This window comes from Electrona antarctica (genome assembly GCF_951216825.1).
Source record: "Electrona antarctica genome assembly, chromosome: 7".
In the NCBI taxonomy this organism is placed as follows: Eukaryota; Metazoa; Chordata; class Actinopteri; order Myctophiformes; family Myctophidae; genus Electrona; species Electrona antarctica.
In genome coordinates this window covers 52,023,279-52,049,669 of record NC_136812.1, presented here as the reverse complement: position 1 = coordinate 52,049,669, position 26,391 = coordinate 52,023,279, and the positions used below count along the sequence as shown (strand labels likewise).

General features: G+C 44.4%; 1 protein-coding gene across 4 annotated transcripts in view; it reads left to right on the top strand.

Moving 5' to 3' along the window:
• Nucleotides 1-1,140: 1,140 nt before the first annotated feature.
• The window catches only part of slain2 (SLAIN motif family, member 2), a 72,053-nt gene continuing 46,802 nt past the window's right edge, over nt 1,141-26,391 (top strand). For all 4 annotated transcript variants that reach the window (XM_079506907.1, XM_079506906.1, XM_079506905.1 and 1 more), the window contains exons 1-2: nt 1,141-1,996; nt 16,931-17,073. In XM_079506907.1, the coding sequence (XP_079363033.1) occupies nt 1,428-1,996; nt 16,931-17,073 (712 nt within the window). In that variant the 5' untranslated portion in view covers nt 1,141-1,427. The remainder of the gene's footprint in view (nt 1,997-16,930; nt 17,074-26,391) is intronic.

The window sequence follows — 26,391 nt, the reverse complement described above, 5'->3', positions numbered from 1 at the left end:
ACCATGAAATGTTCTATGAGCAGGGCCTGGCTGGAAACAAGTTCTTGAGCTTAGCCCAGATACCCTGGGTAAATATAGTAACTTTGCTTTGCTTTGTATAAAGTTGTATTTAAAGTTTTAAACACGTGTGAATAATATTGGCAATAAAATAATGAACTGCCAACCTTAGGCACGCACGCACGGGTGCCAACATTGTCACAGTGAAGGGTGATCACTCACTGGCACACTGCCATAAGTGTGAGGGAGAGGATTTTTCCTTTTAAAATAAATTCTTCAATTTCCTCTCTCACATTCATTGGTCCAGAAGAAGAAAGACGTTTTGTTATATTTATGGACAATCAACATCTGTCGGAATAGTTTTTGAGGGCTCCTATATACATGTTCAATGTTTGTTTTTAGTTCAATGTTTGTTTTAAAAACGCCATTGACAATGAAGGGAACATTTGTCATCTTGTCCCTAACACAAACATTAAATGCCAGGCATTAACAATAAAGAGAATTTAATGTTTGTTTTGTCACCGTTTGTTTCATCAGTTTCATCAGTACATCACCTAATTAGCGCTCCTCACTTCACACGGGTGTGATTTTTTTTTTAATGTGGTGTCATAAATTCAACATAACGTTGACATGGCACAAGTCACTGACTATCAAGAAAATAAAAGCACGTCATGACATCATGTCAAAATTAAAGGTTGTGGTGACGCGAGCCGCGCGCGCCCGCGTTACGTTTACTGTACATTGTACACATAGATATGATTGTACATACCCGAGTGGAATAAGTAAGAGAGTGGCGACACGCTTTGATCTCGCCGCAAAGCGGGTGCAACATAGGCATATAGTGCTCATTCTATCTCAATGGGATAGTTCCAATGTTTGGAGTTCCAAACATTGGAACTATCCCATTGAGATAGAATGAGCACTTCCGCATTCCATTGTTACAATGGGAGTCAGTCAACGCTCTATAGTGTCGCCACTCTCTTATGCCATTCCACTCGGCATTGCACAATGACAGGGGGAAACACGAACGCGCAAATAGGTGTTGACGGTGACGCGCGCGGCGCGCGCCCCCCCCCCCCGCTCATGACGTCAGCGCTCCGCCCGCCTGTTGGTCTTTTTCCTCCTCCTCACTAGACTAGTTGCCAGCGGAACGGAACGGGTGGAACAAACACACACACAGCAGCGAAAAGAATGGCCTCAGCCCTGCCCGCACATACCACCACCACCGACGACAACAGCCGGACGAGATGACCAAACTCCGCCGAACTCCACCGTGTCGTCGACAGACACGCAGAACACTCCGCTGAAGTCGCCCAGCGACGCCCTGAAACAAGACACAAACCCCCGACAACAAACCACACAAGCGGGGTTTTCCTTTCCTTGGGGGAGCTCCTAATATAGGAGCCTAAACAACCCAAACCAACCAAACCATGGAGGACATCAACTCCAACATCAACGCGGACCTGGAGGTGCGGAAGCTCCAGGACCTGGTGAAGAAGCTGGAGCAGCAGAACGAGCAGCTCCGGAGCCGCTCCACGCTGCTGTCCTCCTCGTCCTCCACGTCCTCGTCCGGGGGGACGCCGAACCACGGCAGCAGCAACAACCACTACAACCAACAGCAGCACCACCACCACCACAACAGACCCCACAGCGCCGGCTACAGCGACTCTTCCTCCCCGGCGGCCCTGTACGCCGTCGCCGCCGGGGTGGGGACGTTCGAGAACAACTCCCTCCGCACGCTGAGCCCCAGGCTCTCCTACGACGGCATCAGCTTCAGGAGGCCGTACGACGGCGATCTGGGGGCCACGGCCAACACCACCTCCATGTCCAGCCCGCTCCTCTCCGCCGGGCTCTCCCTCTCCTCCTCCTCGTCCTTCTCCGCCGGCAGGAACTCCTGCTTCTACAACACGGACGAGGGGGGAGAGGCGTCCATCCTGGACGAGGTGGAGATCTTGGACCTGGAGGACATGGACTGTCTGCACGAGGAGGAGGACAGCTGGTGAGTGTCTGTCTGACACAGTCACACACACACACACACACACACACACACACACACACACACACGGCAGCAGCAGCAGCCAGTGTCTCTGGTGACGGCTTTAAACTGCCGGTTGTCGCAGCTGTTCTGATCTTGAGAATAGCGGGTAGTAGCGGCAGCACTAGCCCCATTTGGACGGGCTATTCTAGACAGTAGTGTGTGTGCCTGACTGTGTGCCTGCCTCGTGTGGAACAATAGCCCCCAAAACTCTCACTGTCTGACAGTGTCTGAACCTAACCGGGTTCATTTAGTGTCATGTCATGCTGTGTGTGTGTACTAGTGTAGTGTAGTGTGTTGCTTGGCTCGTCACATCATGTCATGTGGGGCGCTGCCAAAACAAGGCTGCTTCGATGACGTAGTAGTAGGGCACTGGCAGCATACTTTCGGTCATGCTGCTGTCTATCACACTGGTCAGCGAATGCACCGATTGTATTCAGCAGCAGCCATAGCATTTGCATTGAACTGTAACTGTTACCTACCCTATACGTTCACCACAAGGCAGTGCTAGCAATGAGCATGCAGGCCTCTCTATCTCTCCCCAGTGATTTGGGTGAGTGTTTATGTTATGAATATGATGTTGGACAGCAGTTTCTATCCTGCACCTTTTTTTAGTCTTAAGGACTTCCCTCCCCAGTTTGATATGCACCATTTATCTAATAATTCTTTATCCCCCGGTTTTGTAACCCATTTTTCACCCCTGTGTCAATTATCTAATGTGATCCTGGGCTCTACACAGTAGTACACCCTCTACCAACCTGGGGAGAGCAACGGACTTGAACTCATGCTTGCAAAGTAAAGCAAAGTTACTATATTTACCCAGGGTAACTGGACTAAGCACCAGATACTTGTTTACAGCCAGGCCCTGCTCATGTCATGGTAGTGGTTCAATGCCTTGCTCAAGGGCACTTCAGCTGTGGTAATTTTAACGTGCCGGTCCGGGGATACGAACTGGCGACCTTCCGGTATCAAGACCGCTCCGCAAACCGTTCGGCCACCGTTGCTTCATGCATGAGTGTCCAAGTCGCTCCTTTACACCTGACAGGGGGGAGATTCCCTGGTCGGACGTAGCGCGTGGAAGGAACACGTTATTCCAACCAGTTGATATGCACCATTTAGAACACATAACGTTTTTAATCTCCGGGACCACAATCTACACACTGTAAAAACCCTTGTGTTCATTTAACTCTGACAAATACAAATGGAATTGAATGAACCCTGTCTCTTCCATTTGTCCTGGAGTTACAGACTACCCTGGCCTCAACTGTCCTTTTGGACTCCTGTTGTTCCCCTGGCCTGATGGTGAGGGTAACCACTGACCAGAGAACTCGCCGGTTTTCCGACTTGCCGCGTGCGGTTTAGTGCATTTTAGTTTTACTTCACCTTTATTTAAATTGCATTTAATTGAGAGACAGGATAGTTGTTTAGAGTTTACACTAGATGAAGTAGGAATGCTAAAGTTTAAACACCAAAGTACCGAAACAATGAAATTCATTAGTAAACAATATCCTGAAATATCATTGGTACTATCATTGCTATTCACAATACTCACCTTTTTATCATTATCTAGCTGACCATTTAATTGCACAAAATAATTTGATCACTTTGTAAATGAACTATAACATCTGTGGGTTTGACACACTACACTGATGAAGACAGCATGTTGGCATAACGATGAAGACATTGAAACTTGTTTCTCTCCACCTTTCGCTGCGGCCAGTTGGTTAAATGGGCGAGTTCTCATGTTGTATTCATGTTGAGGACCAACAATGTACAGTTGGGTGCCACCGATATTGTCCCTTATCATTTGACCCATTTAGGCCTGACCTCAAAATTTAAAAAAATCCTTCTAAATCCTCCAGTTTTCTGAAATAAATATTTTCACGATTTTTCAAAAATAGCAGACCTACAAAGCTCGTAGCGCGCCACTCGGTGGCGCGCTATGAGCTTGTAGATCTGCTATTTTTCAATAGCTAAATTATAATGTTTAAAACACCAAAAGGGGTTCCCGCCCAAAATGGGTTAACTGTCCTTTTGCGCAGATCACGCAAACCTCAGCAAAAAGAAAAGGACAATATCGATGGCCTCCAACTGTACCTGATTGTTACAGTGATGTATATATGTTTTCGATGTAATGTGTCCTGGGACCCAGGGGTGGTCTTTTAGATGGGTCCCAGGGACATTATGAGTCCTACTTAAACCTTAAGAGTACAGTACTGCATACAGTATTGCATCCCAGGACCCCTGGAGGGTGCCATGATTTAACGCGTCCTCAATTTAGTGCAAACGGGGAGCGATAAAACGCGCGTTACTCGCCTATAGTTAATTTTAAACGAGACCTGCGTTTTTGCTCGGAGAACGCAAGCGTATTTACGTGAGCGCTGTCCCGTGAATTTGTTGCGCGCGTGCTCATTACGTGCACACGCCCGTGACTCACCAGACCTGGATTCTGTTTAGCTTTCTTTTTTACGCTCGCGTTGTTGCGCCTCCTCTTCACAACAGACCTGGAGGAGACCTGTGTTGATCCAGGCGACAACGGCCTGCGTTCCTCGCTTCACGTTTGCAAGGCCCTTAAGGATGCAGGCTATTTGCATCACTGTTGTTATGGTTTGCTGTGGAAGGACTGGGAGAAGATTAGATAGAGCACAGTGACACACAGCGCACTGGGAGAGGGTTGTTTTGCCAACTGGGAGAGAGGGCCATCATGTGGGACACTATTTGCCTCAACAGCTACAGTCTCCTGTGCCCGTAGACTGGTGTCATTTCATTTCACACAGTTTGCCGAAGGGAAGGCCACACAATGTCAGGCAGTCTAAGCACGGTGATAGTGCAGCATCATGATGCTGTTGTCTTATTTTGCAGGATATTTACTACACTGCTGGGTGATCTTATGATGATATATATCCCATTCTGGGCGGGAACCCCTTTTAGTGTTTTAAGCATTGTCATGCTTTAGCTATTGAAAAGTAGCAGATCTACAAGCTCATAGATGGAGCTTGTAGATCTGCTATTTTTGAAAAATCGTGAAAATGTGGCGCAAATCTTTGAATGTATCTTTCACAGCAAATGTTTTAAGCTCAAAACTTTGCTTCTCGGGGGGGGGGGGGGGGTACAACACATTTTCAGATAGGGGTCGGCAGCGAAATACAGATAATTCTGGTGGTCCTTGACATGGAAAAGGTTGAGCACCACTGACATAGAAACATGGGCTTTTCAGAAAACTGTTAGGATTTAGAAGCATTTTTTTTAATCGGCCTCAGGTTTAAATGTGATATATGGGGATGACTCCTCCTCAGTCTGTCACACTCCTCTTTTTTTTACTCTGAAATGGTTTTGACAGCCCCCCCCTGCCCCCAGTGTCCATATCACCATGCATAATCCTCTCCCAGTACATTCACTACGTTGCGTGTTTGCATAATATCCCCCATCAGCACTGAGCATTTGTGGTTTTCAGGGTTAGATATGGCTTTATATCCTGGAAGTGTAATCCTTGAAATGGGAGACTTGACTGACTGCTACGGTTTGGATTTGAGCTGCTTGTGTGAAGCCCTAAATCTCTGGCCCGGAGGAAATCCCCCGCCGCCCGGAAGTTTGCGAAGGGGAGTGTCTGAGACGCGGCATTCCACTTGAACCTTTTTTGCGCCGCCCCTGTTCTGGCCACGATGTCACACAATACACAAACACACCATGGAAATGGCAGATGACATGTCACAATGCGCAGCATTTTTGTAAGCTTTTAGACCGGCTATTTTACGGCGAAAGAGATTTGGTGTAGAGGGAATAAAGGAGTGGCGTACGCACGTCAACAAAGTCTGTGTTTACTTAAAACGCTATCCGGAAGGCTATACCGGCGGTAGTGTGTGAAGTATGACTGCAGTGCAGCGACAGATCATCGTTGTAATGCTGATCTTCCTTTTGAGCTTGGTCCTCATTAGCCTATGGTATATATCTTTTTTTTTAACCCATTTAGACGATTCTACAAAGGCCTCCTAAATCCTGACAGTTTTCTGAAAAACCTATGTTTCTATGTCAGTGGTTCTCAAACTATTTCATGTCATATATAATCAAAGATTTGCGCCACGTTTTCACGATTTTTCCAAAAATAGCAGACCTACAAGTTCATAGCGCGGCACCGAGCTTGTAGATCTGCTATTTTTCAACAGCTAAAGCATAACATAATGCTTAATACACCGAAAAGGGGTTCCCGCCCAGAATGGGTGAAGGACCCTCGCTCGTTCGGTCTCTCTGTGGTCATAAAAATGCCTTATTCTCTTAACCCGATGGACCAGAAAAGGTAGGCCAGATGAGGCCTTTCAAAAACATACCATCTTGTTAGTGACGTTTAGCAGTATGGAACAAAAGGGAGCCAGCCCCCCCCTCCCCCAGGCAGAGGCCACTAATTTCCTTTTCAGTTATTTGTCATTCGTTGCCCTGTGCACTTGTTTGTAATGTTTGGCTTTAGTTCGATGTTTGATTTGTTGACAATGAAGGCAAAATGTACGTCATAATGTGCCTCATTACGTCTTATTGTCTCTTTATTGTAATGTTAATGGCGTTTAATGTTTGTGTTGGCACCGTTTGTTTTACATCACCATTACGTCACCTAATCAACAACATGAGTTAGACTTTAATATATCAGCGCCCCTCACTTCACACGGGTGTGATTGTGATATTTATTACAAAGCCTAAAAGGCAAAACAGAATTGCAATTTCTGTGTAAATTAAATCATCAATCGCAATTATTTGTGTGACGATCGATAGTGAATTTGAATGTGTAATGGTGACAGCCCTGAGGAGAGAGTGGAACTGGAAGACCCTGACTACAAGGACACACAATAAATAGTGATTTAAGTCCAGGCTTACTACTTCACTCACTGACAAAGCCACTGACCACAATCTCTGTCTCTGTCTCTCTGTCTCTCTGTCTCTCTCTCTCTGTCTCTCTGTCTCTCTCTCTCTCTCTCTCTCTCGCTCTCGCTCTCGCTCTCGCTCTCTCTCGCTCTCTCTGCTGCATCATGGAGCAGGCCCAGACAGAGGCCTCTGAGCTAGGCTTAATAAAGCTTCCGTGTCACTAGGGCTGTCGGGACGCCATTACGCATTTAAGTTGACGGGGCGGCGGTGGCTCAGGGGTAGAGTGGCCGGATGGTAAAACCGCAAGGTTGCCAGTTCCAACCCTGTGGGCTCCTCCAGAGTTAGTCTCGAAGTGTCCTTGAGCAAGACACTGAACCCCTAATTGCTCCTGATGTGCTGGTTGGTGCCTTGGTTTCCGCTGCCATCGGTGTGTGAATGTGTGTGTGGATGGGTGAATGTAATGCACAATCTATGTAAAGCGCCTTGGAATTGGATAAAGACGCTATATAAATGCACCATTTACCATTAATAGTCACACACATTATTGCGATTAACGATTGAAGTGTTTCTTTGCATTGAACATTGGGAGTTTTGGAACGTTACAATTTGTATTCTCTTTGCCTTTTTAGGTTTCATAATCACAAATTGCACAGGGAAGATATGACGAATAACTTAAATATACAAAGAAATCACTGACATCACTTAATACATTTTAATCAAACGAGCTTAAAACAACACGTCACTTTTGTGACGTGTTGTAAGCTTGTAGATCTGCTATTTCTGTTATTTTTGAGTGGTGCAACCACTCCAAGGAACAGCAATGTCCGTGACGTTCAACTATGTGTGTGACTATGTTTGTTTGTGTGTGACGTTAATGAGCACCAGTACCAATGAGTACCAAAAGTGGCGCTGTTGTGCCAGAAACAGAGAGAGAGAGATAGTGCTGCACTGTTGCCTGCTGCTAATGAGAGAGAGAGAGAGAGGGGGAGAGAGAGGGGGGGGGGATTTGCACCACTCAGTTCACACGGGTGTGATTTTTGAAAAGCGTTTGACCGAGACATTGAAAACGATTGACAAGTTATGCAAAACACAATTGCGATTATCCTGAAATAAGGCGATGCGAGCCCTTGCGAGGCGATTACGTAATAACTGTGTGACCGACAGACGGGCCTAATACGTGTTGTCACACTGCTTTACGCTTTGTTTTGTTTCCTCTTTTTAAAGCCCGCAAAAAACCAGTGCCTGTTGCTCCCTCTGCCCTGCTTCTCTCTCTCTCTCTCTGCACGCTGCATTAGGCCATTGAGACCCGAGGACGGTTCTACAAATCGTCTTCTAAACCCTGACCGTTTTCTCAAAAAAAACCTATGTTTCCATGTCGGTGGTTCTCAATCATTTTCATGTCAAGCACCCCCCAAGAATTATCTGTAATTGGCCCGCCGACCCCCCCATCTGAAAATATGTCGTTCCAGGGACCCCACCCCCAGAAGCAAAGATTTGAGTTAAAATGTTCACTCTGTAACTATATATATATTCAAAGATTTGAGGCACATTTTCACGATTTTTTTCAAAAAATAGCAGACCTACAAGTTCATAGCGCGGCACCGAGTGCCGCGCTATGAGCTTGTAGATCTGCTATTTTTTCAATAGCTAAATTATAACATAATGTTTTTAAAACACCAAAAGGGGGTTCCCGCCCAGAGTGGGTTAGATCTGTATCGGGGGGGGATTACACTCGGCGATATCCGCTATGAAATCCTTGCCAGGCCTTGTCATAGACTCTCGTAATCCACTAATTAGCATCAACAGTAGATTAGGAGAGGTCACATGTGCTTGCGGTGCTGTCTGTAGCGGAGGTTCCCAACCACTTTATACCTCATACTTTAACCCGTTTAGGCCTGACGTCAAAATTTAAAAAAAATGTTTTCTAAATTCTGACAGTGTTCTGAAATACCTATGTTTTGTGTATTAGTGGTGCTCAATATTTCATGTCAAGGACCCCAAAAATGATATGTAATTGGCCTCCGACCCCCATCTGAAAATATGTTGTTCCAGGGACCCCCCCCCCCCCCCCCCCCAGAAGCAAAGATTTGAGTTAAAAATATATATATATTCCAAATTTGTGCCACATTTTCACGATTTTTCAAAAATAGCAGACCTACAAGCTCGCACGCTATGAGCTTGTAGATCTGCTATTTTTCAATAGCTAAATTATAACATAATGTTTAAAACACAAAGGGGTTCCCGCCCAAAATGGGTTAAATGCTTAGTATGAGGGATAAAGTACAGTAGCCTTGTGTTCATAAAACGGAAAGATTGGGTATTGGGTAAGACTGACGTTTATGTATATCTTTCAGGACCTTTCACTGCTTCGTCTCAACCATTACTCTATGGCTCTGCTCTCAGCCACCGCGGTGGATATTTTGATGATGTTTTTAATGATGCCACTACTGTTGGAGCAGCCATAAACTACACGGGTTCATCCCGATGTTCTGGAGCATCTTTGTAATGTTAGTGTTAGTAAAAAGCAGGTAAAAGAGTAACGTTTGAGGCAGACTAAACATCAGTCACTCTACAGTTCACTGTAGTAGAAGACGTGAGGGTTTAAACCCTGCAGCTATGTCGGCTCCGCCTTCAGGAAATAAATACGTAAGCTTCGACCATGAGACCCGTTTCTGAATTCGGCTCTATGGCCGTTAATAGAAGATTTGAGAACGGGTTAATCACATTAGAACTATCATCAGCTGTGCTGATTAGTGATTAGGCAGAGTTTTGTCAGAGCAGCAGCATTTATATTGGCTTAGGAATGGAACAGAAAGAGCAGGTATACGCTCCTGTATCTTAACACTTTGAGAGCCCACGCAAAACTGCCCAAAAATCACTTTCACCTAGAAAATCCATTCACATTTTTGAGTGGTGTAAACCACTCCTACAACTGGCTTTGTTAGTTTGTCTGTCTGTCTGTTCGTACCAAAAAATGAGCATGGTTGCTATGGTCACCCAGTTCACACGGGTGTGATTTAATTACGTCAGACATTACGTCAGACCACAGCTGATCAGTCTATATAAGACCGTACACCACTCAGTTCACACGGGTGTGATTTTGTATAATTCAGCTGACTGTGGAGACACATGCTGGAACTTTTTACTTTGAAATGTTTTATAGTTTCTGAGTTATTTAATTTAAACGCCAAATGCATTCTCAATGGCGAAAACACAAACTTTGGCACCACGTATTAAAATAAAATAAAAAAATAAATATTTTTTTTCAAAGACGTCCACAGACGCCTTGGGCACAAAATGTGTTAACATCAGTTATTATGGTGGTACTTGGAGAGCCAGATATGTTCTGAGGTGGTATTTCAGTTTAAAAAGGTTGGTTTTCAACCCTTTTCATATCGAGGCCCATTATTTATTGGGGAATTTGAGCCGCACGGACCACCATTTGATGAGATTTAGCCTCTCGGATCCAAAACCTAACGAATGTTTTGTTGTCGTTGAAAGATTTTGTCCACAATTCCACCATGCTGTATTGATGTTGGTTACCATTAGGAGAGCTAACAGGCAAACGTTGACTTGTGTAGACCTCTTGTAAATTAAGTAGTGCGGATGTTTAACAATAATTTAACTCTTAATTTTACGCTCTCAAGAGTTAACCCATTTTGGGCGGGAACCCCTTTTGGTGTTAGCATTATGTTGTGCTTTAGCTATTGAAAAATAGCAGATCTACAAGCTCATAGCGCCCACGGCTATTTTTGAAAAATCGAAGAACGACTGACATAGAAACATAGCTTTTTCAGAAAACTGTCAGGATGTAGAAGACATTTTTAGAATCTGATCTCAGGTCAAAATGGGCTAAAGATCTATAAGGGTCCATTTGGTTAGCAACTCATCATTTAGCTGCATGGGGACCACCTGGAACCCCCTCAAGGCCCTCTGGTGGTCCCCGGACCACTGGTTGAGAACCTCTGCTCTATAACAATGAGATGGAGATACAGTACACTGTCCGTAGTGTGGCCTCTTGGCCTACAACCGTATGTTAGGCTTTAGGAGTCGCATGCTTAAGCCATTCAGGACGGGAACCCCTTTTGGTGTTTTAACCCATTTAGGCCTGACCTCAACATTTTAAAATATTCTTCTAAATCCTCCAGTTTTCTGAAATAAATATTTTCACGATTTTTCAAAAATAGCAGACCTACAAGCTCGTAGCGCGCCACTCGGTGGCGCGCTATGAGCTTGTAGATCTGCTATTTTTCAATAGCTAAATTATAACATAATGTTTAAAACACCAAAAGGGGTTCCCGCCCCAAAATGGGTTAAGCATCATCATGTTATACTTTAGCTATTAAAAAATAGCAGATCTACAAGCTCTCAAGCGCGGCATCTGCTATCTTTGAAAAATCGTGAATATGTGGCGTAAATCGAATTGAATATATATATATATATATAGTCTTTCAGAGCAAGCATTTTTAACTCAAATCTTTGCTTCTGGTCCCTGTGGAACGACATATATTCAGATTCAGATTGGGGTCCGCGGCCACATACAGATAATTCTGGGGGTCCTTGATTGACATGGAAAAAGGTTGAGCACCACTGACCTAGAAACATACTTTTTTTTTTTTTTTTTTTTTTTTTTTTGTGGCTTTCGCCTTTATTTTATATTTTTTTTATGGAGGGACAGACCGTAGGCTGACAGGAAATGGAGAGAGAGATGGTGGGAAGACATGCAGTAAAGGCCGTCTGGCTCGGGAGTCGAACCCGCGGCACACTGCCAGACTGGATTACCAGCCAAGGTGCCTGGACCATTGAGCCATGGCCCAGGCCAGAAACATACGTTTTTCAGAAAACGATTTGGATTCAGAAGACTTTTTTTTCCGACCTCGGTTCTAAATAGGTTAACCTCTTAAGCCTTGAGTTGTTCTACAATGAATTAGAGCTCCAAAGCAACTGTACTGTGGGTTATTTTCTGTCATCTATTACTTATTCGATTAGGGGAAGTTGAAGTGAGGAGCCAAGTTCACTTTCTCCAGATGGCCTTGAACATGATGGGATGGAAGACGTCGGTTGTGTCACCTAAACAGTGATGTTTTATACTGTCTCTGGTTTAAAAGTATGGCCTACACTTTTCTGGTTTAAAAGTATGGCCTACACTTCTCTGGTTTAAAAGTATGGCTACACTTCTCTGGTTTAAAAGTATGGCTACACTTCTCTGGTTTAAAAGTATGGCCTACACTTCTCTGGTTTAAAAGTATGGCTACACTTCTCTGGTTTAAAAGTATGGCCTACACTTCTCTGGTTTAAAAGTATGGCTACACTTCTCTGGTTTAAAAGTATGGCCTACACTTCTCTGGTTTAAAAGTATGGCTACACTTCTCTGGTTTAAAAGTATGGCCTACACTTCTCTGGTTTAAAAGTATGGCTACACTTCTCTGGTTTAAAAGTATGGCTACACTTCTCTGGTTTAAAAGTATGGCCTACACTTCTCTGGTTTAAAAGTATGGCTACACTTCTCTGGTTTAAAAGTATGGCCTACACTTCTCTGGTTTAAAAGTATGGCTACACTTCTCTGGTTTAAAAGTATGGCCTACACTTCTCTGGTTTAAAAGTATGGCTACACTTCTCTGGTTTAAAAGTATGGCCTACACTTCTCTGGTTTAAAAGTATGGCTACACTTCTCTGGTTTAAAAGTATGGCTACACTTCTCTGGTTTAAAAGTATGGCTAGTACTTCTCTGGTTTAAAAGTATGGCTAGTACTTCTCTGGTTTAAAAGTATGGCTACACTTCTCTGGTTTAAAAGTATGGCCTACACTTCTCTGGTTTAAAAGTATTGCTACACTTCTCTGGTTTAAAAGTATGGCTACACTTCTCTGGTTTAAAAGTATGGCTAGTACTTCTCTGGTTTAAAAGTATGGCTAGTACTTCTCTGGTTTAAAAGTATGGCTACACTTCTCTGGTTTAAAAGTATGGCTACACTTCTCTGGTTTAAAAGTATGGCTACACTTCTCTGGTTTAAAAGTATGGCCTAGTACTTCTCTGGTTTAAAAGTACGGCTAGTACTTCTCTGGTTTAAAAGTATGGCTAGTACTTCTCTGGTTTAAAAGTATGGCTAGTACTTCTCTGGTTTAAAAGTATGCCTAGTACTTCTCTGGTTTAAAAGTATGGCTAGTACTTATCTGGTTTAAAAGTATGGCTAGTACTTCTCTGGTTTAAAAGTATGGCTAGTACTTCTCTGGTTTAAAAGTATGGCTAGTACTTCTCTGGTTTAAAAGTATGGCCTACACTTCTCTGGTTAAAAGTATGGCCTACACTTCTCTGGTTTAAAAGTATGGCTACACTTCTCTGGTTTAAAAGTATGGCCTACACTTCTCTGGGTTAAAAGTATGGCCTACACTTCTCTGGGTTAAAAGTATGGCCTACACTTCTCTGGGTTAAAAGTATGGCCTACACTTCTCTGGGTTAAAAGTATGGCCTACACTTCTCTGGTTTAAAAGTATGGCTACACTTCTCTGGTTTAAAAGTATGGCCTACACTTCTCTGGGTTAAAAGTATGGCCTACACTTCTCTGGTTTAAAAGTATGGCCTACACTTCTCTGCCATAGCGCGGCTAGGCCTGTAATGTTACTCTGCATGATGTAACCAACGCTTCCCCTGTGGCTGAAAGCTGCTGACTCAGATCTGTCTTCCTGGTGGAACTTCTTCTCTTCTCTCTCTCTCTCTCTCTCCACTCGTCTCCCCACACTGCTTTTTCTCTTTTAATCTCGTCGTCTTATTTACTAGTATCTCGACAAACCAGAGTTGTCATTTCAATCTTTTCAGGCTCTATTAATCATTGCAGCTGAATAAGCACTGCAACTAATTGCTTTGGCAAAAGATTAAGGCTTTTTGAACGGGCCTTCTTGATCTGATCACGCAGCAGAAGTGTGGATGGTTATTCCAGTCGCAGAGACAAAGGGCTGTGATTTCTGCCAAGTCTCGCCTCGACTAGCCTGGAACTCACCTATGCTTTTTATGGCATAGGCAGCTCCCGGCAGGATCCGCCGGGAGAAACTATGCGCAGCTGCGCGACATGAGACTAATTACTTAGAGCGACAGAGAGAGAGAGGAGTACGTGTGTCAATTTAACAAAGGTGCAGACGATCAGAAATCAGCAGAGAGTGAGTGATGTTTGTGCTACTCTATGCCGAATTGAAGTGGACTCTGTCCCAGACTTTTTTTTTCTCCCTGGAAAAAAAAACGTCTGGGTTTCCGAGGCTACGCCTCGACAAATGAGCCTGAGCTCACATTTTGAGTGTGAGTAACGCATAACAGATTTCAAAAGAAATCAATTACAGTAATTCATTGCGTTTGAAATGATTAGAATTTAGAATCGGCTTCTAAAATGGGTTCAGATTCAGTTGCACTAATCTACGATTCTATAGACGAGTGTTTCTCAAGCGGTTTTATGTGTGGCTGTGGCTCAAGAGGTAGAGCAGGTCGTCCAATGATCCATGGGTCGGCGGTTCGAATCCCGGCTCCTCCTGGCTACATGTCGAAGTGTCCTTGGGCAAGACACTGAACCCCAAATTGCTCCCGATGTGCTGGTTGGTACCTTGCATGGCTTCCGCCGCAATCGGTGTATGAATGTGTGTGTGAATGGGTGAATGTAATGCACAATCTATGTAAAGCGCCTTGGATAAAGGCGCTATATAAATGCACCATTTACCATTTATGTGGAGGACCCACAAATAAATATGTATTTGGCCATGGACAAAAACAAATAAAATGTGTTATTTTCAATATGTTTTGAATATAGATCTACACGTTTAACTAGCTCACAACAACCTGTCTCGATGCGATGCGCTGTGAGCTTGTTGAGCGGCTGTTTTCAAATACCGTACTAGGCAGTGTTGATTTTGTCGACTAAAACTAAGACGAAAAACTTTTTTTTCCACTGATGTAAACTAAATGAAAACTAAGCTATGGTGACTAAAACTAAGACTAAATATATTGACAATTTATGGGACAATTTCCCACAACGCGTGCGTTTTGGGCTTGTTGATCTGCTATTTTCAGCAAGTGTAAAATCAGCCATTACGACGGCATCAAGGCCCGCCGAAATACATTTTAGTCGACTAAATCAGCCGTAGATTTAGTCACCTAAAATCTTATATTTAGTCGACTAAAACTAGACCAACACTAAGACATTCCTGGTGACTAAAATGTGACTAAAACTAAATGAAACCTATTCAAAAGACTACGACTGAAACTAAATTGCTGCCAAAAACAATTACAATTTACAATTTACAATTTACAATTACAATTTACAATTTACAATTTAGGCATTTAGCAGACGCTCTTAATCCAGAAAACAACCCTGGTACTCTAGGTTAAATGCTAGGTAAATGCAGCCGCTTATAGCCGACCTTGCTTCAGTCTAGTTCCCCTTCAGTGTTCTGATCATGACACAATAATACACTGAGCAAGCAGCTGCCCGCCCCCCCCTCCTCCAGCCAAATCTATTTCCTGTTGGAAATGACCAGGTCACGTGACCTATTGATTACCATTATCACATGCAGCCTAGTGCCCATCCCTCCTCCTCAGCAATGCTGTATTCATGAGATTCAACTGCCTGCAGTTATCGGAGAGACGGAGCAAACGTTTTGTACATCACAAATGTCTTGACAATGTCAACTTCTTCATGTCGGGGACCCCCAAATTGACACTAATTAGCGACCCCCATTTGAAGAGATAATGCCAGGGACCCCCCTCCCCCCATAAGAGAAGATTCTTATGGCTCTAACAGTGATTCTCAACCCGTTTTATTTCAAGGACCCCCAGTTCGACATGCATTGGCATTTCTATCTCTGAGTGTGAGCCCCAATTTATATTGTAAAATCAATGTTAATGTAACTCTGAGAGTACAAATGGAACCAAATGGACCTGTCTCTGAGTTACAGACCCATAAGGGTCCATTTGGTTCCTAACTATCATTTCGCTGGGGACCCCCTGGAACTCCCTCAAGGACCCCTGGGGGTCCCCGCCGGACCCCACTTTGAGAACCACTTCGCCCACGCTGTGGGCACTGGGGGCGTGTTCCCTCCTCCGCGTCATCAGTGCCCATACCCGAGGCGGGGTTGGTGAAAGGGCCTTCCTGTGTGGAGTTTCCATGTTCTCCCCGTGTCCCCTAGGGCAGGGGTTCTCAACCCGTGGGTCGCGACCCCTCGGGGGGTCGCCAAATTATTTTAGGGGGTCCCCAAATTATAAAAAATTTGGGGACAATCCCCAAATTATATATATATTTTTTTTTCACGATTTTTCAAAAATAGCAGATCTACAAGCTCGTAGCGCGCCACTCGGTGGCGCGCTATGAGCTTGTAGATCTGCTATTTTTCAATAGCTAAATTATAACAATGCTTAAAACACCAAAAGGGGTTCCCGCCCAAAATGGTTTAAGGTTATTGTAGCAGTCAATTTATATTGGGGGTCGGGAGGGGGTGGGGCGGGGGTCCCGAGACATTGCCAAAGCATTTCCAGGGGTCCCCGGCCAAAAACGTTGAGAACCCCTGCCCTAGGGTAGGTACCCTCACAAAAAACAGGCAGTAATCCTGGTCTCTAAACTACGTCCCCCTGGCCAGCCTGATGGAGGGGAAAGGAACTGGTTGGAATAACGTGTTCCTTCCGTCCCCCCGGGGAAACTCCCCCCCTGTCGGGTGAAAAGAAGCAGCTTGGACTCCTCATGCACAGAAGGTAGCATGAGGTCAGTCCACTGCCCCTCCCCAGGTTGGCAGAGGAAGTGTAGCACCCAGGATTACATTAGATAATTGACACTGGGGGGAAAAATGGGTTGCAAAAATCGTGGGATAAAAATTAATTAAAAAAATAATAATGTATTCAAAATGTACAAATGCATGCTATATTATATATACTGTACATGGCAACAAGAACCCCAAAAAAGGGTGAGTGAGCCTCGTTGAAATTAAGCAAAAGAGCTGGATCATTAACAAGAGTGTAATATAATATGGTCAAATATGCTAAGCATGTGTGTGTGTTTGTATGTTTTCTTCCTCCAGGCTGTACGAGGCCAAGTTGAACAGCCCCTTGCAGAAAGCCCTCAGCCCCATCGTGTGGTGCAGGCAGGCCCTGGACAACCCCAGCCCCGAGATGGAGTCCGCCAAGCGCTCCCTCCTTCACCGGCTGGACCTCACCATGTCAGGTACCGTAACGACACTCCACGGAGTCCCAAGTTCTCAAGTCGCCACCACGACTGATTTCTGTCACTTGGATTCCGTGATGGAAGTCGGCATGTCTTCTAAAGCAGGGGTTCTCAACCCGTGGGTCGCGACCCCTCGGGGGGGTCGCCAAATTATTTTAGGGGGTCCCCAAATTATTAAAAAAAAATATATATATATATATATATATATTTTTTTTTTTCACGATTTTTCAAAAATAGCAGACCTACAAGCTCGTAGCGTGCCACTCGGTGGCGCGCTATGAGCTTGTAGATCTGCTATTTTCCAATAGCTAAATTATAACAATGCTTAAAACACCAAAAGGGGTTCCCGCCCAAAATGGTTTAAGGTTATTGTAGCAGTCAATTTATATTGGGGGTCGGGAGGGGGCGGGGCGGGGGTCCCGAGACGTTGCCAAAGCATTTCAGGGGGTCCCCGGCCAAAAACGTTGAGAACCCCTGTTCTAAAGTGTGTCCTGCACCAAAAATAGGCTGATCTACAAGCTTGCTTGTAGCCAGGGCACCATTTCATTTAGGGTATATGATCCTGTCGGGAGCGGATGATATCGTTACGTCATGTTGTAGTATTGTTTTGTAGTCGACAGGCAGGAACAACGGGGCGGGACTTCCTTTTCCCTCAAACCGATTTTTCTCAATAAAAGCTACAGGCTACGAGAGCTTTTATTGTTGTTCTTCCGGTTTGAGGGAAAAGGAAGTCCCGCCCCGTTGTTCCTGCCTGTCGACTACAAAACAATACTACAACATGACGTAGCGATATCATCCGCTCCCGCTTTGGAACTGAGACCAGGCTTTCCTCCGAGGTGGTGGAAAGCCTGGTGAGGCGAGGTTAGTAAGCTTGTAGATCAGCCTATTTTTGGTTATTAGTTAAAAAAGAAAACCCTAATGACCTCGGATAAAATGGTGCATTTATATAAATGGTAAATGGTGCATTCATATAGCGCCTTTATCCAAGGTGCTTTACATAGATTGTGCATTACATTCACCCATTCACACACATTCATACACCGATGACAGGGGAAACCATGCAAGGCACCAACCTGCACATCGGGAGCAATTAGGGGTTCAGTGTCTCGCTCAAGGACACTTCGACACTAACTCTGGTTAGTGCTAACCCTAACCCTAACTCAATCCATGACACACGCAGTGCTGTAAATAGGTTTTCAAAGTAAACCTATTTACAGCAGGGATGGTCATTTTAGATGTTTAGTGTTTTGCCACTTTTAGAAATTGCAGCATTTAATTCCCATTTAATTTTATATGGTTATATTCATGTAGAAAACAGAAGAAGCCATGATTATTATAACTAAAGCTAGCAAAATAAACTAGAATTAAAAAAAGGGTTTTTTATTCTAGTTGTTCTAGTCGTTGTTTTATTGCGTCCCTTGACTATAAACTGCGTTTTGGGATGCAAAATTCACCCTGTGCACACTGCACACGCACGCGTGCGCACGCCAAACAGCCAGCCACACAAATGCTTCAGTGTTTTCCTCATGGCTGGTTCAGGTTCAGGTGCTGCTTTAACGTTAACAGTACAAACCACGTTGCATGTCTGTGTCTGCACGTTTTTGTAAAAATGTGTTGGTGACGTTGGAAAAGTGGCTGGTGAATTGTGGGATAAATAGACCAGCATTGGTTGGTTGGGTGACAAAGAGGTCATTAATCACTAACAGCTGTGGGGTCGAGCATGACCCAGTATGCAGTATGCAGCGTAAACCACCAGCTGATTTGTTGCTACCCGTTAACATTTCCATCTCGGCGTTTCTGACGAGCCCTCTTCTCTCCCTGTTCGTTTCTAATCGCCATTAAAGTCTTAAAATCTAACTTGCCTAAACCTGCAGAGAGAGAGACCCATTACTGTGGAATTGCCGTATAGCCATGTTTGGGATCCCCCGGTCACAGTTTATGAATCTTGCTGCTACCTGTGTCTTAAACCGCAATAAAGCACAGCTCTAGCTAGAAGCCATAACAACATGGCAGTCAATGGAACATGATACATTATGGTTGGAGGATGTACAGTATATAGCTCACAGAGTCCAGACTACAATGAGAATTGTGCATATTCTCAAGCAGTGGAAATATTTAGGAGAGTAGCTGCAGGCAGGGCCGCAGGCTGTGTTCATTGAAGAGTGATTACTCTTTGACCTAAAGTATAGAGAGTATGCGCGTGACATCATCATCAAACCAGGAAGTTATGCAGGAACGCCTACTGAGTGGATAAAAACGACTTTCTAGCCTTGACAACCCATGCATCCAAACAGAAAAGTCCTATCTGATTGCATTAAACAATGTTAAACTCACTTTGCATGTTCCTTTGCCACTCGATTTGCCACTCGATGTGCCATTCACTTTAAGCATGCGCATACCCTCTATTGCTCAGAGCGAGGAGTGATGTACACCAGTACGGTTACTTTGACCTAAAGCATTGCTCGGAGCAGAGTGACGAGTCAGAGTTGTTGCTTTCTTCCCCGTGCAAGCATTGTGCATCCTGGGCCTTTCTTGTCTTCTCTGAACATCTCTGTCATTGTTTTAACCACTTTAACCTGGCTGGTGGTATCCCTGTTTTGGGTTTGTTAAAAAAAGAATCAGACCCGTCTCTGAACCGAGTGGTGCTGTTAGGCTGTCTGACTATGTAGTATGTACTGTACAACGTGGCACTGTTGAGCGTCACACTGTGTGCACAGCAGCACAGGTGCATTATGGGAAGATGAGTTTTTAGTGTAACACCAGCGCAGAGCACAGTGCAGTACAGACTACGGTGCAGCTGCTGTAGCACATGTGCATGATGAGAGACAGTGCAGTACAGTACAGTACAGTACAGTACAGTACAGTGCAGTGCAGTGCAGGTTTGAGGTAGGTTGTCGTCGGTCTAGTGACAGTCGGACCAATAGTATGTCTAAACTAAAGCCTGTACCCGACCGGTGTTTCCGCATGTCGTTCCGTTCAGGTGTGTCTAATCTGCGTTTGCATCCCGTTGGTACTAGTCACTAGTCCGGCAGCCGTGGTGGACGGGTGGGACATTTTGTATATAGTCTTTTTTTATTGGCCTAAAATATATATATTCATGAATCCACCGGCTGTCGGTATTGGGCATTTATTTTATAGGGGTTTCTTGTGACCCTACCATTAACATCATATGCCAGGCAAGTAGCATGTGACATGTCAAACTAGGGTGACAATTTTGCCTGCCATAGGATGTTAATGAAAAAAACAATTACTAACACCCAATACTAACAGCCGGTCAGCAAGTGGATTCATGAATGTATATAGAAAATATTTAGGCCAATAAAAAAGACCAATTTTCACACTTTTTTTAAAACAAAGGAACCCTGTCGGCTGCCGGACTATACTCTAAACAGACAGACATGGGGACAGACAGACAGACAGACAGACAGACAGACAGACAGACAGACAGACATGGGGACAGACAGACAGACAGACAGACAGACAGACAGACATGGGGACAGACAGACAGACAGACAGACAGACATGGGGACAGACAGACAGACAGACAGACAGACAGACAGACAGACAGACATGGGGACAGACAGACAGACATGGGGACAGACAGACAGACAGACATGGGGACAGACAGACAGACAGACAGACATGGGGACAGACAGACAGACAGACAGACATGGGGACAGACAGACAGACAGACAGACAGACAGACAGACAGACAGACAGACAGACATGGGGACAGACAGACAGACAGACATGGGGACAGACAGACAGACAGACAGACATGGGGACAGACAAACACACATTGCTGTTCCTTGGAGTGGTTGCACCACTCGAAAATATCAATCGGGTGGAGCGTGCGATCCGAATGGGAATGTCAATGGCCATGGCTCCTCCAATGTGGACCTTGGACTTCTTGTGACCAGCCATAACCGCAGTCCTCTCTCTATCTATGACATGTCTGATCTATGCCTCCAAAGTTGGGCAAGGTGGTGTCGGCGCCATCAGAGCTGAGGAGCCTCATTGACTTCCATCCATTATGAAATGGAAAGTGGAGAAAAAAAAAGCACCTACTGGCAATGTGCACAAGACTCTTGGCACTGGTAGGTCCTGCGCTTTGCAAGATTAGGTTTTGGACACACAGTACACATTTCGACCGATTCTTGAAAATAACTGATGTAGACAGTATAGCTCAGAGCGCTGCAAACTTGTAGATCGGCTATTTTAGCTGCGCGGCTGCGTCGTACAACAAAGTATATAAAACGTTGCTCAAAGTGGTTAAAATGATTTCCGCAGTTTCTTTTTATATTATGTGCCAAGCATCCAAATCCTTCCATCCTTTCCAGCCAAACCATTAACCCATTCTAGACGGGAGCCCCATTTGGTGTTTATAGCATTATGTTACTATTGGAAAAATAGCAGATCTACAAGCTCGTAGCGCGCCACTCGGTGGCGCGCTACGAGCTTGTAGGTCTGCTATTTTTGAAAAATCGTGAAAATGTAGTAAAAAATCTTTGAATATATATATATATATATATATATATATATATATATATATATATATATATTCTTTCAGAGCGAATGTTTTTTAACTCAAATCTTGTCCCTGGAACAACATATTTTCAGATGGGGGGGGGTCGGCGGCCAAATACATACATATTCGGGGGTCCTTGACATGAAAATGTTTGAGAACGACTGACATAGAAGACATAGAGGGTTTTTCAGAAAACTGTCAGGATTCAGAAGAAATGTGGTGTTAGCATTATGTTATACTTTAGCTACTGAAAAATAGCAGATCTACAAGCTCATAGCGCGCCACCGAGTGGCGCGCTACGAGCTTGTAGGTCTGCTATTTTTTGAAAAATCGAAGAACGACTGACACAGCAACATAGCTTTTTCAGAAAACTCTCCTGATATAGAAGACATTTTTTTAGAATCTGATCTCGGGTCTAAATGGGTTAAACCCTCTCAGCTGACCGCCGTGTGCTGCAGACTTCGCTCCAAGCCAAAGTATTTAAGAGCAACTCTGATACAAGAGACGGTCATCATTACATCCACGGAGAACAGACAATACTCTCGGTGTCGCGCGGCAGCACATGGTAGAGCAGGGGTTCTCAACCCGTGGGTCGCGACCCCTCGGGGGGGTCGCCAAATTATTTTAGGGGGTCCCCAAATTATTTTCAAAAAAAAAAAGAAAAAAAAGATTTTTTGTTTTTTTGTTTTTTTCCACGATTTTTCAAAAATAGCAGACCTACAAGCTCATAGCGCGCCACTCAGTGGCGCGCTATGAGCTTGTAGATCTGCTATTTTTCAATAGCTAAATTATAACAATGCTTAAAACACCAAAAGGGGTTCCCGCCCAAAATGGGTTAAGGTTATTGTAGCAGTCAATTTATATTGGGGGTCGGGACCTACCCTAGGGGACATGGGGAGAACATGTGAGGGTACCTACCCTAGGGGACACGGGGAGAACATGTGAGGGTACCTACCCTAGGGGACACGCGGGAAACACAAAGTACTTTGATAAGATTAGCTCTCGACTTGGTTATTTATTATTTACTCCTGTTGCCTCTCGACTGGGATTAATTTTTTCCAGTTTTGTGTCACGGTCTGTGCTCCCCAAAAAAGAATTCCCCTTCGAAACCAGGGTTGTCATAGTTGGAGGGCCTACCTTTAAAACCCACATAATAGTTTGAATCTGGCAAGTTTCTTCAAGTAGGCCTACTGTTTTTTATTATACTTGGTTAGGTTGTCTTCTGGTGACGTGAGGTCACTTGCCTTGTTGTTCATTTTAGACATTAAAAAAAAGGTTTCTAAATCCTAAACAGTTTTCTGAAAACCCCCCAGAATTATCTTTATTTGGCCACGGACCCCCATCTGAAAATATGTTGTCGGACCCCCCCCAGAAGCAAAGATTTGAGTTAAAAAACATTTGCGCTACGAGCTTGTTAGATCTGCTATTTTTCAGTAGCTAAAAGTATAACGTAATGCTTAAAACACCAAAAGGAGCAACACTCTGCAACACTTTGCCATCGAACCGTCCTCCTCCCAACTCCTCTCCTCCATGCATGCATGGCGGAAATAGCGTGCACGTGTTGAGCTTTCTGGCCATCAGCCATCGGTCGCGCTGTCTCCGTTTTTCTCAGAGCTCAACGAACTCCAATAATAGTCAGACTCTCTGTGACAGCCAGGCCGCAAATCCTCTTGGCTATACTGCGTGCGTGCGTGCGTGCGTGCGTGCGTGCGTGCGTGCGTGCGTGCGTGCGTGCGTCCCCTCTTCCATTTTTACACAGGTATGCCCATGTGACAGCTAGCTCATATTGGGCAACAGGCTTCTACTGGTATGGCAGTTCTTTTGGTGCTAGTGGATGTGAGTGTGACCCCGAGCCGTTGTGTAACAGCCTACCCCGTGCAATAGGAATGTCAGGACGGTCCTCTTGACATTCAGCCTAAATCGGTGACTGCCCGGCTCCTCTGTCAAGAGACTCAGTGCCATTTGGTACACACCAGGAGCTGAGAGGGAAGGCCCTGACTGAAAGAAGTGTGCTAATCGCCTCCTGGATTACCAGGACTTCACTGTGCATAGGCTATACGCTGTTAGACGGTATCATTGTTTTTTCGGTTACCGCTCAAGGAAATGCCGTCGACACTTTACAAAATCGGGTTACATTCTCCGTGTATATGAAACGAAAGGTGTTGTGATTGGTCGAAAGAATATCGTTATATCCGGGGGAAATGCATCTGAACTGAAGGATGTTCCGGCCAAGACTTCCGTCCGCAAAAAAGCCCTGTGAAGGCACTTTGGGCTACGCTTTATGCATGAAACATGCAATTCAATGGAGTTATTAACCCATTTAGAGTTTTTAGACCTTTTTTTTTTTTTTTTTAAACCCCTATGTTTCTATGTCAGTCGTTCTCAAACATTTTCATGTCAAGGACCCCCAAAAATATATGTAATTGGCCGCCGACCCCCATCTGAAAATATGTTGTTCCAGGGACCCCCCAGAAGCAAGGATTTGAGTTAAAAACGTTCGCTCCGAAAGAATATATATATATATTCAAACATTTTCACAAGTTTTTTCAAAAATAGCAGATCTACAAGCGAGTGCCGCGCTACGAGCTTGTAGATCTGCTATTTTTCAATAGATTAACCCGATAACCACTGCACTGCACTCCTCTATAGCACAGGGGTTCTCAACGTTTTTGGCTGGGGGGGACCCCCCTCCCCGCCCCCAATACAAACTGACCTCTACAACAACCTTAATAATAAGAGAAAATACATCATAAATAAACACTGAAACCAGATATAATCATTAACCCATTGAGACCTGGAACGCATCCATGTCACGTTAGCGTTTAACCATTAACCCATTTTGGGCGGGAACCCCTTTTGGTGTTTTAAACATTATGTTATAATTTAGCTATTGAAAAATAGCAGATCTACAAGCTCATAGCGCGCCACCGAGTGGCGCGCTATGAGCTTGTAGGTCTGCTATTTTTGAAAAATCGTTAAAATGTGCCTCAAATCTTTCCGAAAATTGTCATGATTTAGAAAACTTTTTTTTTAAAATTTCGACGTCAGGCCAGAATGGGTTAAGGGAAGGTGTATGCGTGTACTATGTAAACTCTTCATTTCCATTTTACAGCCCAAAAAAACCAAAACGACCCAGATAACCGCCGCACTGCACTCTATTGAACTGATGCCAAGTTATCTGCAAGGCCACTAAAGAGCTGCAAAGGCACAGAGCAAGCTATAGCCGGCTGCCAGTCTCCTACAGTGTGGGTCTAGACAAGGTTGTAGAGGCATTTAATGCACACACACGATCTGCAGTAACCCGTCATTCCTCCTTTCTGTGTGTGTGTGTTAGGGCATTAAGCAACTAGTCGACTAGTTTACTAGTCGACTAGTAAATCCACTAGTCGACCTTGCTGGTACTAGTCGACTAGTTGATAAGAAAAGAAAAAAAAAAAAAGTTAATTTTTCTTTTTCTTTTTTTTACCGATTTTGTAGGCCTCAATATCAGGTAGATTATAGTTATAGTCACCAATGTACACAGTTTTTAAATGTACAAATATTATTGTTTTTTTAAACATAAAAGGTGGTTTAACAACTAGTCGACTAGTAAACTAGGCAACTAGTAAAAATGACTGTGTGTGTGTGTGTGTGTGTGTGTGTGTGTGTGTGTGTGTGTGTGTGTGTGTGTGTGTGTGTGTGTGTGTGTGTGTGTGTGTGTGTGTGTGTGTGTGTGTGTGTGTGTGTGTGTGTGTGTGTGTGTGTGTGTGTGTGTGTGTGTGTGTGTGTGTGTGTGTCTCACAGACACACCTCATGCCTTGTGGCTGTTCTCTCCCTCTCACACGCGGTATTGACTATTTGACAGAGACTCATGCTGGCTGGCTGCTCAGGTTTACATACTGAAGGTGAAGGAATCTCACACACAGAAGAAGGCTTCCCTCGTCGTGGCGAGTGTTGTCACCGAGCCGAAGGTCATATACGACTGTGAAGTCTCAAGTTCAGCTCATGTTAAACTGAAAACCACCCATTTTCAACATTTTACTATTCCTATAACTGTAATTATGAAAAAAATCATTAACATGGTAAAACACATCTTGATGACATCATCAAGATGTGTTTCACCATGTTAACGATTTTTTTCAGACCTCTAGTTCTAGGAAACACAGAATGGGGCAACTTTTTTATTATTTCCACACAACAGCTCTAAGGTATATTAATGACATAGTAAAATGTTGAAAATGAGTGGAATGCCCCTTTAAGGACCTTGCAAACGGGGAGCGATACAACGCGCCTATAGTTCATTTTCAATGAGACCTGCGTTTTTGCTCGGACACGCCCGCGACTTGCACCAGATCTGGAATCTGTTTAGTCTTTTTTTTTACGCTTGCGTTGTTGCGCCCCTCTTCAACTAGCCTCGGAAACCCAGACGTTTTTTTTTTTCAGGGAGAAAAAAAAATTCTGGGTCCGAGTCCACTTCAATTCGGCATAGAGTAGCGCAAACATCTCTCACTCTGCTGATTTCTGATCGTCTGCACCTTCGTTAAATTGACACACACGCACACATGTACACACACACACACTCCTCTCTCTCTCTGTCGCTCTAAGTAATTAGTCTCATGTCGCGCAGCTGCGCATAGTTTCTCCCGGCGGATCCTGCCGGGAGCTGCCTATGCCATAAAAAGCATAGGTGAGTTCCAGGCTACTCTTCAACAGACCTGGAGGAGACCTGTGTCGATCCAGGCAACAACGCCTGCGTTCCTCGCTTCACGTTTGCAAGGCCCTTAACACGTCTCAAAATGATCGTTCCCATA